General features: G+C 40.7%; 3 protein-coding genes across 3 annotated transcripts in view; 2 read left to right on the forward strand and 1 right to left on the reverse strand.

Moving 5' to 3' along the window:
- Positions 1-444: 444 nt before the first annotated feature.
- On the forward strand, positions 445-2,131 carry urahb (urate (5-hydroxyiso-) hydrolase b; the record flags this gene model as incomplete). Its single annotated transcript, XM_079223597.1, has 3 exons — positions 445-578; positions 828-963; positions 1,817-2,131. The coding sequence occupies 3 exons, from the start codon at positions 445-447 to the stop codon at positions 1,904-1,906; spliced, it is 360 nt and encodes a 119-aa protein (XP_079079723.1). The 3' UTR covers positions 1,907-2,131.
- A 797-nt stretch (positions 2,132-2,928) lies between these two features.
- afg3l1 (AFG3-like AAA ATPase 1) lies at positions 2,929-13,023 on the forward strand. The gene is made up of 16 exons (XM_079223598.1): positions 2,929-3,113; positions 4,006-4,090; positions 5,176-5,252; positions 5,601-5,750; positions 5,879-5,950; positions 6,700-6,824; positions 6,918-7,188; positions 8,082-8,219; positions 8,768-8,921; positions 9,023-9,130; positions 9,799-9,924; positions 10,648-10,758; positions 10,943-11,058; positions 11,170-11,370; positions 11,474-11,668; positions 12,191-13,023. Exons 1-16 carry the CDS (start codon positions 2,979-2,981, stop codon positions 12,428-12,430), a joined length of 2,304 nt encoding a protein of 767 aa, XP_079079724.1. The 5' UTR covers positions 2,929-2,978; the 3' UTR covers positions 12,431-13,023.
- A 1,190-nt stretch (positions 13,024-14,213) lies between these two features.
- LOC306741184 (voltage-dependent calcium channel subunit alpha-2/delta-4-like) overlaps positions 14,214-14,749 on the reverse strand; it is a gene marked incomplete at its 5' end in the record, with an annotated part of 51,298 nt that continues 50,762 nt past the window's right edge. The window contains one exon of the mRNA XM_079223436.1: positions 14,214-14,749. This exon is cut by the window's right edge and continues 7 nt beyond it. Within this exon, the coding sequence (XP_079079562.1) occupies positions 14,655-14,749 (95 nt within the window). The 3' untranslated portion in view covers positions 14,214-14,654.

The following is a 14,749-nucleotide window of genomic DNA, read 5'->3' on the forward strand; positions in this document are numbered from 1 at the left end:
CCTCACCTGTCCTCACCTGTCCTCTCCTGTCTCACCTGTCCTCTCCTGTCTCACCTGTCCTCTCCTGTCCTCACCTCACCTGTCCTCTCCTGTCCTCACCTCACCTGTCCTCTCCTGTCCTCTCCTGTCTCACCTGTCCTCACCTCACCTGTCCTCACCTGTCTCACCTCACCTGTCCTCTCCTGTCTCACCTGTCCTCTCCTGTCCTCACCTCACCTGTCCTCTCCTGTCTCACCTGTCCTCACCTGTCCTCTCCTGTCCTCTCCTGTCTCACCTGTCTCACCTGGTCTCAGCTAGTCTCACCCGTCTCTCCTGCCTTCACCCATCTCACCTATCCTGCCTCACCTGTCTTACCTGTCCTGTCCTGTCCTGTCTCACCTGTCCTGTCCTCACCTGTCCTGTCCTGTCTCACCTGTCTCATCCGTCTCACCTGTCCCACAGATCATGGCGGCAGCAGAGTCCAGCCCTCTCACCACTCACGTGCTGAACACGGGCGACGGCGTCCCGGCGTCCCGGATGCCCGTCAGCCTCCACCGGCTCGACTCCCAGACGATGATCTGGAGCATGCTGAGTGTCGGGTGGGTCGGGGTTTGAACCTGCGGGCAAAATGCATCAGTCTTTATATATATATATATATATATATATATATATATATATATATATATATATATATATATATATATAAATATGATCAAAACTGGATGAAGACGTTTTGCAGTTCTAGTTTTCTGTGAGCAGAAACAACTTGTGACGTAAACAGACACATCTCTAAATGGACCCGAGCATTAACGCAACGTTTTAACTGGTTTTCTCTCCTTTCATTTTAGGACAACAAACAAAGATGGCCGCTGCTCAGCACTCATCAGCCGGGAGGCGTTCGGCCCCGGCATGTACAAGCTGCGCTTTGAGACCGGCTCATACTGGGAGACGCTGGGCCAGACCTGCTTCTACCCGTATGTAGAGGTGAGCACACACACACACACACACACACACACACACACACACACACACACACACACACAAACTAGTTATTTTTTATAATTAAAAGTTATAAATGATTGCAGACAAATGATGTGAAGAGATTTAGTTTCTCTCTTGAAGATGAAAATAAATACTATATAAAGTTTGACTTTGAAATCATTCACTAAAACAGAGGCTTTCTGCAGACGTCGGCACTTTTAGGAGCTCTGCAGGTTCATGAAAACACTTTAGACGTTACTGGTTTATCACCACCAGGTGGCGCCAAATCAAGCAAATCAGATGGAGACTTCAAGTTCAGCCCCAAATAAGTAATAAAAATACATATAATTGCATAAATAGCACTCAAGTAAGAGCAACAAATATATACCTTTGATTTTGGGGTGAACTGTCCCTTTAAGCATGTTTTAGTCGTCATCATGATGATAACAACATGGACGTATTTCTATGGTTAGTTGTGACACCGTAGAAAAATGAGTCTGCAGATTTCCATTTAGAACTGAAGATGGTTAAATTAAATCAATACATACTGTATATGTTAATATAATATAATAGTATTCATCAATGCACTAAATACACAATGTAAATATCAGTAAAACAATGTTTACGTTCTTATTTAAAGCCAGAGTTGATTTTATTGTGTTTTTCTGTGTGTGTGTGTGTGTGTGTGTGTGTGTGTGTGTGTGTCTGTCTGTGTGTCTGTCTGTCTGTCTGTCTGTCTCTCTCTCTCTCTCTCTCTCTCTCCCTCCCTCTCCCTCTCCCTCTCCCTCTCTCTGTGTGTGTGTGTGTGTGTGTGTGTGTGTGTGTGTGTGTGTGTGTGTGTGTGTGTGTGTTCCAGGTAGTGTTCTCCATCACAGACCCTCAGCAGCGGTTCCACCTCCCTCTGCTGATGAGCCGGTTCTCCTACAGCACCTACAGAGGCAGCTGAGAGTTTATGACTCATTGTTGTTCATCGTTTATTTTGGTTTATTTTGTGTTCGACACAACTGCAAACTTTGCAGCAACGCGAGCATTCATATTAATGAAAAACGGAAAGTTTTTCATCGTCACAGATATTGAAAGTTTGACAGAATCTGTATTAACACGAAGAGCATGAACTGACATTATTGGTCGACTTTTCTATTTTAAATGAGTTTTATCAAACGCATGTTTCGGCTCCTGCGCTCTTTCATCATGAATAAAGAAGCAATTTGAATACCATAAGATGTGCGAGTCTGTGGATGTTTTACTATTATTTAGATGCATTTTTATAATTTTGAGTTACATATAAGAACAATTCACATTTGAATGAAACAGTAATATTGAGAAAAAATCATAAGATGAATCAACAACACAAATAATTGTTAGTTGCACTGAAAAATATTAACAAAACTTTATTTTGTTAATATTTGATAAGATTGTCCTGTCTTTTTGACTTTGAATTATTTATTTTTTGTCTTATTTCCCCTCTATTTACTTGTATTTATTCTCACAACCTGACAAGTGCATTTTTAGTATTTTTAATATTTGGTTAAACTGTTAAAGTATCTTATTCTTGTACATGTAATATTTAAAAAAAAAACGCGCAGTCATGCCGCCTTTTGGTAACAGTTACGTCAGCGGAGAGGAGAGCGTTACGCAAATCGTCTTTCTATCTCAGCCAATCAGAGAGAAGGTGTTCTGTGAGGACCTAGCGACGGTCTTTCTGATGCCTGAATGTAAGTAAGTCACGTTAAAGATAATTAAATCAGCTGCTTATGTTAGATGTATTCTATAAAATATTTTGTAGCGTATTTACTCCTTTGTGGATCTAAATTATTTTGAGAAAGAATAAATATATGTATTTCCGTCACAATTACCGACAGGCATTCGAAGAAAACCCCTATCGGTCTTTCTACGTCACCCCTCTCGTTGACATTTCACGCCGTTATTCAATAACACTTGCTGGTGCAACACGATGAAGTTCAGGGCAGGAAATTAAACGGAAAAACGTCGCGTTTCGCACTGAAAGACGTGGAGGAATGTCTCAGTTGCTGAGGCTTCTCTCGGCGGCGGCGGCCTCGCCTCTCTGCCGGGCTGCAGGCGCCCGGGCTCGGCTCTCCGCGGTGACCGCAGGACGGCTCTACGCGGCCGGGTTCCGGAGCTTCTCCGTCCCGGTGAGTGAAGGCTATCGTCCCCTCTAAACCTCCATGAAGGACTCTGTCTGGGTGCTTATAGTCTACTTGCTAGTTCGGCATCAATCAGATCCTGAAAATAATACTTATTGCCAATTAAAACGACTTTCTATGTGTAAAAAGGCTTTTGTGGATCGCAGGCAAAGAGTCATATTTAATATAATAAGTAATAAAACCAGCGTTTCTTACACGTCATGGTATTGTTCTGCTGAAAGATGAGCGAGGACTACTACAATGTAGAGTTACAGTTAAGCTCACATATATATATATATATCTATATATATATATATATATAGATATATATATATATATAATTAGTGTGTGTGTGTGTGTGTGAGAATGAGCTCTCAGCTTCTAAAGTCCTAAAGAGTTTGTCTTTATTGTCAATTATTCCCCTTATTGCTCAGAATATAATTTGGTTAATGATGCAATTCTATTGTCTTTAAAGGACAAGTTCACATTTCTATCTCTAAACATTAGTGCAGGAAAAGTAGCACTAGTACACATTACATAGTACAAACTGTGTGTGTGTGTGTGTGTGTGTGTGTGTGTGTGTTGCAGTGTCTAGTACTCCTTCATGAACTGTGAGTGTTTTAATCTGCTGTTATAACGACGTGTGTGAGTCTGTAAACAAGTCATTTAGTTGCAGGTTTCCCTTCGTTGGAACTAAAGAGTTAAATAAACCAAAATGAAAGTAAACACGGTTGTCGTCATACATTTGACCTCGTGGTCGAGATCAGGATCAGTTAATTCAGAGCATGTTGTTCATTTAATTCACAGTCAGGAGTTTTGAATCCCCGTGACCTTCAGCGAGTGTTTACCTGTTAGAGGTCGTGGTCTTGATGCCGGTTCTGGTTCTCCTGGTGTTTTGCAGAGCGTCGGTCGGACTCCAGAGACTCTTCTGTCCTGTCGCAGGCTGCAGTCGGCCCGGCGGCGGCTGTTCTCCGCTGAGCCCAAAGGTGAGAGGAGGCGCTGCCGGTGGAGCTCGTCCTGCTTCAGGTTCAGGAACGAGCAGCAAACTGAGACCGTGCAGGAGTGCTCCTTACTGTTTGCTATTGGTCCAACCGACCAGCTGTTCATCGTTAAACAAAAAGTAACTACAGATACGGACAAAAGACGACACATGGAGGAGATCACATGATGCACAATAACATGTAGGAGATCACATGATGCACAATAACATGGAGATCACATGATGCACAATAACATGGAGGAGATCACATGATGCACAATAACATGGAGGAGATCACATGATGCACAATAACATGGAGGAGATCACATGATGCACAATAACATGTAGGAGATCACATGATGTACAATAACATGGAGATCACATGATGCACAATAACATGGAGGAGATCACATGATGCACAATAACATGGAGATCACATGATGCACAATAACATGTAGGAGATCACATGATGCACAATAACATGGAGATCACATGATGCACAATAACATGGAGGAGATCACATGATGCACAATAACATGGAGATCACATGTAGTGCTGCAACTAACAATTATTTTAATAATTGATTAATCTGTCGGTTTTTATTTTTTCGATGAATCTGATTAAAAAAACAAAAGCATTAATTTCCAAGCCATCATTCAAAAACAGAACTGACTGCAAATTCACAGACAAACATGGTTTCATTAAGTCGTTATCTAACCCAGCTCAAACACGGGGAATGAATGGCTAGCTAGCGAGCTAACGACAACGGTTAGCCTAGCTGCTAAGTTGTTGTAGCAACCAATTCGACCACGCAGGGGATACAACGTGCTGCACCAGAACCGTCTGGACCTTCTGTCTGCTCCACGCTCAACTCAACTTTTTTTTTTTTTTTAATACTCAAACATCATCTAATTTTAATATTTTTTGACTATTTTTGTCTTATTTCCCCTATCATGACTTGTATTTCTTCTCACAATCTGAAAAATTAATTTTAAATATTTTGTTTAAAAGTATGTCATTTTATGAGTTATGTATGATCGAACAATCGCATGTGAGTTTCAGATGGAAAAGTAGGAGGAGGAGGAGGAGCAGGAGGAGCAGGAGGAGGAGGAAGATCCTCGGGTGGAGGGAAGAGAGGAGGGAAAGACTGGTGGAGCCGAGTGCAAAAGGTCTGTGGCTTCACATTCAAATCATAATTCATAACTCCACTAACATAAACATTCTCTTTCAGGGATTCATTTGGAGAAAAGGGATGAAGGATTTGCGTTTTTAAACTAAAATTAGAAATAAGCGAGTTCATTAACTGGTCCCAGTCCCCCCCTCGCTGGTCCCAGTCGCCCCCCTCGCTGGTCCCAGTCGCCCCCCTCGCTGGTCCCAGTCGCCCCCCTCGCTGGTCCCAGTCGCCCCCTCGCTGGTCCCAGTCGCCCCCCTCGCTGGTCCCAGTCGCCCCCTCGCTGGTCCCAGTCCCCCCCCTCGCTGGTCCCAGTCCCCCGCTCACCGTGTCTCTGCGTCTCCAGGGCGACGTCCCCTGGGACGAGAAGGACTTCCGCTACCTGGCGATCACGGCGGCCGGCATCGGCTCGGCGGCGCTGTACTTCTACTTCAGAGACAACGGCCGGGAGATCAGCTGGAAGGACTTCGTCCATCGCTTCGTGAGCCGGGGAATGGTGAGGACGCGTTTGTATTTATGATATATATATATATATATATATATATATATATATATATATATATATATATATATATATATATTTGCATTGTTTGTTTTTATGTAATATGTAAACGTGCCGTGCAGGTGGAGCGGCTGGAGGTCGTCAACAAACAGTACGTCAGAGTCATTCTGGTCCCGGGAGCCGACCCCGACGCGGTGAGAGGAAACTACGATTAAAACCTCAGATTTAGTTTATTTGTGTTATTCTCAAACATTCTGTTTCAAACGTTAATTGAAGCTGAAAATAGAAATGTAATATTGTCAATATTTATTCACTCTTCCGGTATTTTAATTGTGACTCCTAAAGATCTGGATCTTTGTGAATTTAGAAATAATTTCAGCCCAAATTTTGAAAAAAAGACATAATTATATACGGAAGCCCTGAGAGACGAGTGAGGGGGAAAAAAACATCCTTTTACAAAATGAACCAAGATAAAAATGAAAATAAAAATTATGTAAATAAAACCAAAACAAAATTTAGTTTTGAATTTAAATCAAACACTTTTTTATTGAACTTGATCTGAAGAGTTTATGACGAGGGAAAAGTTGTTTTGCTTCACTTTTTAAACATTTTTTTATTCAGGTGAATTCTTTAAAGAAAAACAAGTTTTTAAAAATAAAAATACAAAAGTAAAGATTTTGGCCACAAGAGGTAATGGTTCGCTTCAGCCTCTTGTGGCTGAAATAAGAACAACAACAACAACAACAACAACAACCCGAAACGATCCTCATTCATTCAGAAACCTGTTGTCCATCAACTCGTCTCTCACTGGCCCCTCTGGGCTTCCGTAGTCATTTATGCAAGTTATTTTACAGCCTTGTTCTAATGATAATATATTAATAACATGATGATAATAATAATAATAATAATAATAATAATAATAATAATGATGTAAACGCTGCAGAACTACGTGTGGTTCAACATCGGCAGCGTTGACACCTTCGAGAGGAACCTGGAGGCGGCGCACGCCGAGCTCGGCTTGGAGCCGTCACGGCGCCCGGCCGTCGTCTACAGCACCGAGAGCGACGGGTGGGTTCTACACTGTGTGTGTGTGTGTGTGTGTGTGTGTGTGTGTGTGTGTGTGTGTGTGTGTGTAAATTCACATTCCCCCCCTCCCCCCAGCTCCTTCCTGATGAGCATGATTCCCACCCTGCTGCTGATTGGCTTCCTGCTCTTCACCCTGCGGCGCGGGCCAATGGGAGGCGGCCCCGGAGGCGGGAGGGGCGGGCCCTTCAGCATGAGCGAATCCACGGCCAAGATGATGAAGGACAACATCGAAGTCAAGTTCAAGGACGTGGCCGGCTGCGAGGAGGCCAAGCTGGAGATCCTGGAGTTCGTCAACTTCCTGAAGAACCCGCAGCAGTACCAGGACCTGGGGGCCAAGATCCCCAAGGTGCACAGACACACACACGCAAAGATGCACACATGCACGACACACATGCACATGAACATGCACAGACACACACACGCAAAGACACGCAAAGGTGCACACATGCACGCACACACACACACACACACATGCACAGACATGCACGCACGTGCACACACACATGCACAGACACATATACACATACGCACCTCTGGGCCAAGATCCCCGAGGTGCACATGCACGACACACACATGCACTGCACACACATGCACTGCACACATGCACATGAACATGCACACACATGCACTGCACACACATGCACTGCACACACATGCACTGCACACACATGCACATGAACATGCACACACACACACATGCACAGACACACACATGCACTGCACACACATGCACTGCACACACATGCACTGCACACACATGCACGACACACATGCACATGAACATGCACACACACACACATGCACAGACACATATACACATACGCACCTCTGGGCCAAGATCCCTGAGGTGCACACACATGCACATGAACATGCACACACATGCACAGACACACACACATGCACAGATACACATGCGCACACACATGCGCACACTCATGCACACACATGCACACACAAACACGTGCAGACAGGCGCACATGCACATACATACATTAATACAGACAGACACGCATGCACACACACACACACACACACTAGACCTTTATGCCGACAGCAAAGTGAACAATCATAGAAACGACTAATTAGATTTTTCGTTTGTTTATTTTTCTTAAACTCAAGACGACGTCGACACTAAAACCAACGACACAAAGTTGTTCTGTGTTTGTTTCCAGAAGTCGTAGATTATCTGTCGGTTGCGGTTCGGATGCGTTGAACGTCTCGCCGTGTGTTTTTTCCCAGGGGGCCGTGCTGTCCGGACCTCCCGGCACCGGCAAGACGCTGCTGGCTAAAGCCACGGCCGGAGAGGCCAACGTGCCGTTCATCACCGTCAACGGCTCTGAGTTCCTGGAGATGTTCGTGGGCGTCGGCCCGGCCAGGGTGAGTGAGGAGGCCACGCCCACTTTGACGATGCCGGATTTTCATCTTTCAGACGGTCCTTGAGCACAATTATTTTCATAATCAAAAATGAACCAAAATGAACATTACATATACAAACAAATTCTCAATAACAAGAAGCATAATTAATATATAAATATATTTATTCATTTAGAGATTATTAAATTAGATCATATATATATATATATATATATATATATATATATATATATATATATATATATATATTTTAATATTATTTATAAATATCCCCTGTACATATATATTTTTCTTTTAATAATATTATTTCTAAATAGTATTAAAAAACATATATATATATATATATATATATATATATATATATAAATAATTATTTATTTATCAACAGGGGATATTTATTTATTTATAAATAATATTAAAATATAAATAATATTATAAATATATTATTATAAATAAATATTATTTTTAGATATGTTCATATATTATTCTTGTTAAATATTATTTATAAATAAATAAATATACCTTGCTGATCGAGGTTTCCTCCCCCACAGGTCAGGGACATGTTCGCCATGGCGAGGAAGAACGCCCCCTGCATCCTCTTCATCGACGAGATCGACGCCGTGGGCAGGAAGCGCGGCGGAGGGAACTTCGGCGGTCAGAGCGAGCAGGAGAACACGCTGAACCAGCTGCTGGTGGAGATGGACGGTCAGGCGGCTTCTTAACAGCGTTAAAGGAACGCCTCGTCTATAATAATAATAATAATAATAATAATAATAATAATAACTGTTTATTCATTTACTCTGCAGGCTTCAACACGGCCACCAACGTTGTCGTCTTAGCCGGAACCAACAGACCCGACATCCTGGACCCGGCCCTGATGAGACCGGGGCGCTTCGACAGGCAGATCTACATCGGTAGGGTTCTGCGTTCTCTTGGTTCTACCACACGGAAACTAAACGTTTGTCAGACAGATTTTTTTTAATCTTTTTAAAAAAATAAATAATTTAAAATTATTTTAGGATTTATTTTATTTTATTTTTTGTCAATAGTTTAATTAATTGCGTTAGTATTATTTCAATATTTATTTATTTTGCTATCATAATCATTTAAAAATATATATTATTTTATTCTCTTCAATGATTAATTATCTTTAAATCTAGTTATTATTTTCTTGATTCCACAATTTTATTTGTCTATTTATATTATCAAACAAATGTTTATCCTGATGAACAGATTTACTTACCAGTAAATGTAAAAAAGTAAATGATTTAAAAAAAAAAAACAACTAAATAGAAAATATTATAAAAATACATAATGTATGAAATAAAAACAATGTTGGAATAAAAGTTTAATATGTAATATATATTTGTCTATTAAAATAACAGAAATATATTTACTGAATATATTTCTGTTTTTATCTTAATAGACAAAGTATTGATAAGTCAATAAAAAGGACAAAATGAAGCTTCTAGAAGTTTCTACATGAAGTGGAATAAAATGTCACATCTGGAAACATAAATTCTCCCATATTCACATTTCATCACGTCGTTGATCTTTTGTTTAAACCCTGGCGTCTCTTCAGGTCCCCCGGACATCAAAGGCCGGGCGTCCATCTTTAAAGTTCACCTGCGGCCGATCAAGCTGGACCCCAACATGGACAAAGACGGCCTCGCCAGGAAGATGGCCGCCGCCACGCCGGGGTTCACCGGTACGGCGGGGAATAAAAACACGTCAATGTGCTCGGTTTGCAAATTATTAACACGATTAAGATTAGATATTGACCGGTTTGTGTGAAGCCAGAGTCCTTTTTAAAAAGTCTTTAAATTATATTTTCTGGTTCTGTCTTAACGTCATATAATTAGATTATGTGTGTATATTATGTTTGATATTTTTAATTTAATTGATCAACATTGTCTATAAATAAATATTTGTATAATTTAATAATATTTTTTACAAATCGTATTATTTGTTCTATATAACTTATAAATATATTTATATATATTTTTTTTCTAAATTAATGAATTACAAAATATATATTTTGTTTTCTAAATTAATGAATTAAGAAAAATATATATTTATATCAATTCTTTTAAATATCTTTACTAAATTAATGAATAAAAAAATATATATACATATTTATATAAATTTGTGTATATATATTTTTTTTTTACTAAATTAATGAATTAAAAAATAAATATATATTAAATAAATATGGTGAGGGGTGTATGTATATATATATATATATATATATATATATATATATATATATATATATATATATATATATATATATATTTTTTTTTTTTTTTTTTCAGATTATTTGTTCCTCCCTGTTATTGATGTTATTGATTACCATGTTATTAGTAAACTAGCGTGTTCTTCCCTGTTATTGATATTCATGTTATTAATAAACTAGCGTGTTCCTCCTCAGGCGCCGACATCGCTAACGTTTGCAACGAAGCCGCTCTGATAGCCGCCCGGCACCTCAGCCCGTCGGTCATCGGGAAGCACTTTGAGCACGCCATCGACCGCGTCATCGGAGGTCAGGGCGCCACGCCGCACGCTCTGCTCCTCAGGCCGCCGAGCGCTGACCATAACCTGAGCGCTGACCATAACCTGAGCGCGTGTGTGTGTGTCTGTGTGTGTGTGTCTGTGTGTGTGTGTCTGTGTGTGTGTGTCCGTGTGTGTGTGTGTGTGTGTCCGTGTGTGTCCGTGTGTGTCCGCAGGTCTGGAGAAGAAGACTCAGGTCCTGCAGCCGGCGGAGAAGAAGACGGTTGCGTACCACGAGGCCGGCCACGCCGTGGTGGGCTGGTTCCTGCAGCACGCCGACCCGCTGCTGAAGGTACTGCTAGTAGTACTCACTGAAGTACACTACGCTGCTAGTAGTACTCACTAAAGTACACAATACTGCTAGTAGTACTCACTGGTTCTTGTTCCCCGTGATGCGCCCCAGGTGTCCATCATCCCGCGGGGGAAGGGGCTGGGCTACGCGCAGTACCTGCCCAGAGAGCAGTACCTGTACAGCAGGGAGCAGCTGTTCGACCGCATGTGCATGATGCTGGGCGGCCGCGTGGCCGAGCACGTCTTCTTCGGCCGCATCACCACCGGGGCGCAGGACGACCTGAAGAAGGTCACGCAGTCCGCCTACGCCCAGGTACGCACGCGCCCCGCCTCCTGTTCACGCCGCCAGGTCACGTGACCCGGGATCACGTGACCGTGTGGCTGCAGCCCGGTTCACCCGGTCCTCCTCCCCGCAGGTGGTCCAGTTCGGGATGAGCGACAAGGTGGGCCAGGTGTCCTTCGACCTCCCCCGGCAGGGCGACATGGTGCTGGAGAAGCCGTACAGCGAAGCCACGGCCGAGCTCATCGACGCCGAGGTCCGAGAGCTGGTGGACCGAGCGTACCGGAGGACGCTGGAGCTGGTGCAGGACAAGAAGGACCTGGTGGACCTGGTGAGACTCTATATATATATATATATATATATATATATATATATATATATATATATATATATATATATATGTGTGTGTGTGTGTGTGTGTGTGTATGTATGTATGTGAAAACAAAATGAATGTAAAATATAAATAAATAAATAAGGCGAGCGCGTCTCGCTCAGTATGTGCGTGCATATATATATGTATATGTATGCATTTTTAGTATTATATTTTTTATATTAGAAATATTAAAATAATATATGTATTTATTTCTTATGCATATATATATATATATATATATATATATATATATATATATATATATATATATATATATATATATATATATATATATATATATATATATATATATATATATATTATATTTTATATATATATATTTTATATATATATTATATTTTATATTATAAAAAATAAATACTAAAAATGTATATATATATATATATTAGTCTTTATTTATTCTAGTAAAACATTTGCGGTAACAACTTGACGAATATAATAATAATAATATATTCATAGGTAGGGAAGCGCCTGCTGGAGCAGGAGGTCCTGGTGAAGGCGGACATGCTGGAGCTGCTCGGTCCGCGTCCCTTCGAGGAGAAGTCGACGTACGAGGACTTCGTGGAGGGAACCGGGAGCTTCGAGGAGGACACCAGCCTGCCGGAGGGCCTCCGGGACTGGAACCAGGAGAGGGGAGGAGACGAGGAGGCGAGGAGGGAGGAGACGAGCCCCAACGAGGACAAACAGCAGGCCGCGTAGACGCAGATAAGAAACTGACTCTTCACAGCCGGCTGCTGCAACAGCTGCAGCAGCAACAACAGCAACTGCAGCTGCAGCAACAGCAACAGCTGCAGCAGCAACAGCAACAACAGCAACAGCAACAGCTGCAGCAGCAACAGCAGCAGCAGCAACAACAGCAGCAGCAGCAGCGTCTCCTGTCGTCGTTCAGGTTTCTCTTTGGACCGAGGCGAGGATCATTTATTCCTTAAGAACAGAAGTTATTGATCAAAGGACACGAATGATGTCATCAACGCTCCGTTTTTAAGACGGTTTTTAAATATTCTTGAACTTGAGTGTAAATTATGCACATTTATCTTTTTATTTATTATAAAAAAGGAGTTTTTTGCTCCACGACTGACGACGAAGAAGAACATGGAATCAGTCTGAAGACGTTTTCTGCAACATTTTACCGGTTTAAACATTCTCAGAATTGATTATTATTTTGTTTTCCTGTTTTTTTTTATTTTTAATCTTCTATATTTTATTTTACGAGATGTTTTTCTTTTATTACCTTTATTCTTTTATTTGACAGACGCGTTTCATGTCGGTGAATAAAAACCACAGCGACTGTTCTGCAGAGTTTCTTTTGTACGATCAGAAAACATATTTATATTTTAACGATGACGAGGAGCGGCTGCGTTAATAAATGCATAATAATAATAGTCATTATTATTATTATTATTATTATTATTATTATATGAAGGATTTCTGCTGCTTTTTAAAGGAGAATGTCCCTCAAAAAGTCTTCATCAGCTCTTCTGGAAAGTTAAATTAAATGTCTATATTATTGTGATTATAATTCAGCTAAAAACTATAAACAAACCTTGAATGAAAATAATTTATCCTAAAATAAGAACTAAAACGTGAAGTTGAGTTCTTGTCTTTAGGAACAACCGCCTATGTAACAAATGTTATTTCATGTTTATTTAAAACTGAAAAATATTAAAACATAACCTCTGATTTAAACGTTTTTAAAGCTGCGTTCTAAAATAACATTTAAAGAAGCTGTTAAAGTTTAAATTAAGTCGTCCCACACAAACATGAATTCTTATTCTAATAATGCAGCTTACAGAATATTTTGTCCATTGATTTCTGCAAATTTAAAACTAAACGCAACAAAAAAAATATTTTCACATTAAAGGCCTTTTTTATTTATATAATATTGCAGTTTTATCTCATTTCAGACAAACCTTTAATAATAATCCTGCTTCCATCTAAACTAAATGAAGTGATCAATAAATAACTTTCTCTCCTCTTAAAGTCACACGGTTGTTTATTAAAAGCGTCCAGCAGGAGGCGCTGTTCCACTGCTTAAAACATGGATGAACTGAAAAGATTCAGTTAAAGTCAGGAAACAAACAAACAAACATTCTTTATATCAAAATGTAAAAGAGTACAGTTTAAAATGTAAGAGCTGCACGTTTGATAACGACAAACCATAATAATCACATTTTATTCTGAAAAGATTCAGGAAAGAGTTAGCCACGTTAGCAGTTAGCCACGTTAGCAGTTAGCCACGTTAGCTTGTCAAAGGGCCGGTTTGTGTAAATGCGGTTTATTAAGAAGCTCGTCGGCAGATGAACAGTCAAAACTAATAATCGAACAGGAAGTAAAGGCCCTGACTGTTGACCTCCAGCTTCCACTGAGACGTCTGTGAATTATTATTTAGATTTATTCCACAGACCATAACGTGAAACATGAATCGAACCCAGAGAGAAGAGTTTCAGTGATTCTAAAATCACGTTCCTTTAGATTTCGGTCCTGGTTTTTGTTCAGGATTTGAGCTTCAAGTTTTCAGAACTGTGTGAATAGTAAAACTGAAAATATATAAATATTTTAACCTTTTAATAAGATATTTATTCAAATGAAAATGTTATGAAAACTAGCTAAAGCTCAAGCCTCATTTTTTTTTCTTTCTTTTTCTTGTAAATCATTTGAATGTAAAACTATGTTGTGTCAATGCTTCTGTATCAAAACGCTACATTCTACATTCTACATTCTCTTCATTCTTTGGGCGTCGACCTCCCAGCCGCCTCGTTTCTGTCGTCGGACGTGTTGTGTGTTCGAAGCCCTTTTCCTGCCGTCTGAACGGCGGGAAAGAAAAACATCCTTTTGCACTTGCAAAAGGATGTGGTGAAATAAAAAATAAAAAACCCCTTCTTCCCCCTGGCCTCCCTCGTAGCGTCCTGATTGGTCGGCTTCTTTACGTGCAATGGCGGAGCAGCAGCGAGGCGAGCAGCGAGAAGGAGCCGACGGAGAGCGACGGGAAGATGGCCGACGCCGCGCCGCACTCCTTCG

Source organism: Taurulus bubalis (genome assembly GCF_910589615.1).
Source record: "Taurulus bubalis genome assembly, chromosome: 9".
Taxonomy (NCBI): Eukaryota; Metazoa; Chordata; class Actinopteri; order Perciformes; family Cottidae; genus Taurulus; species Taurulus bubalis.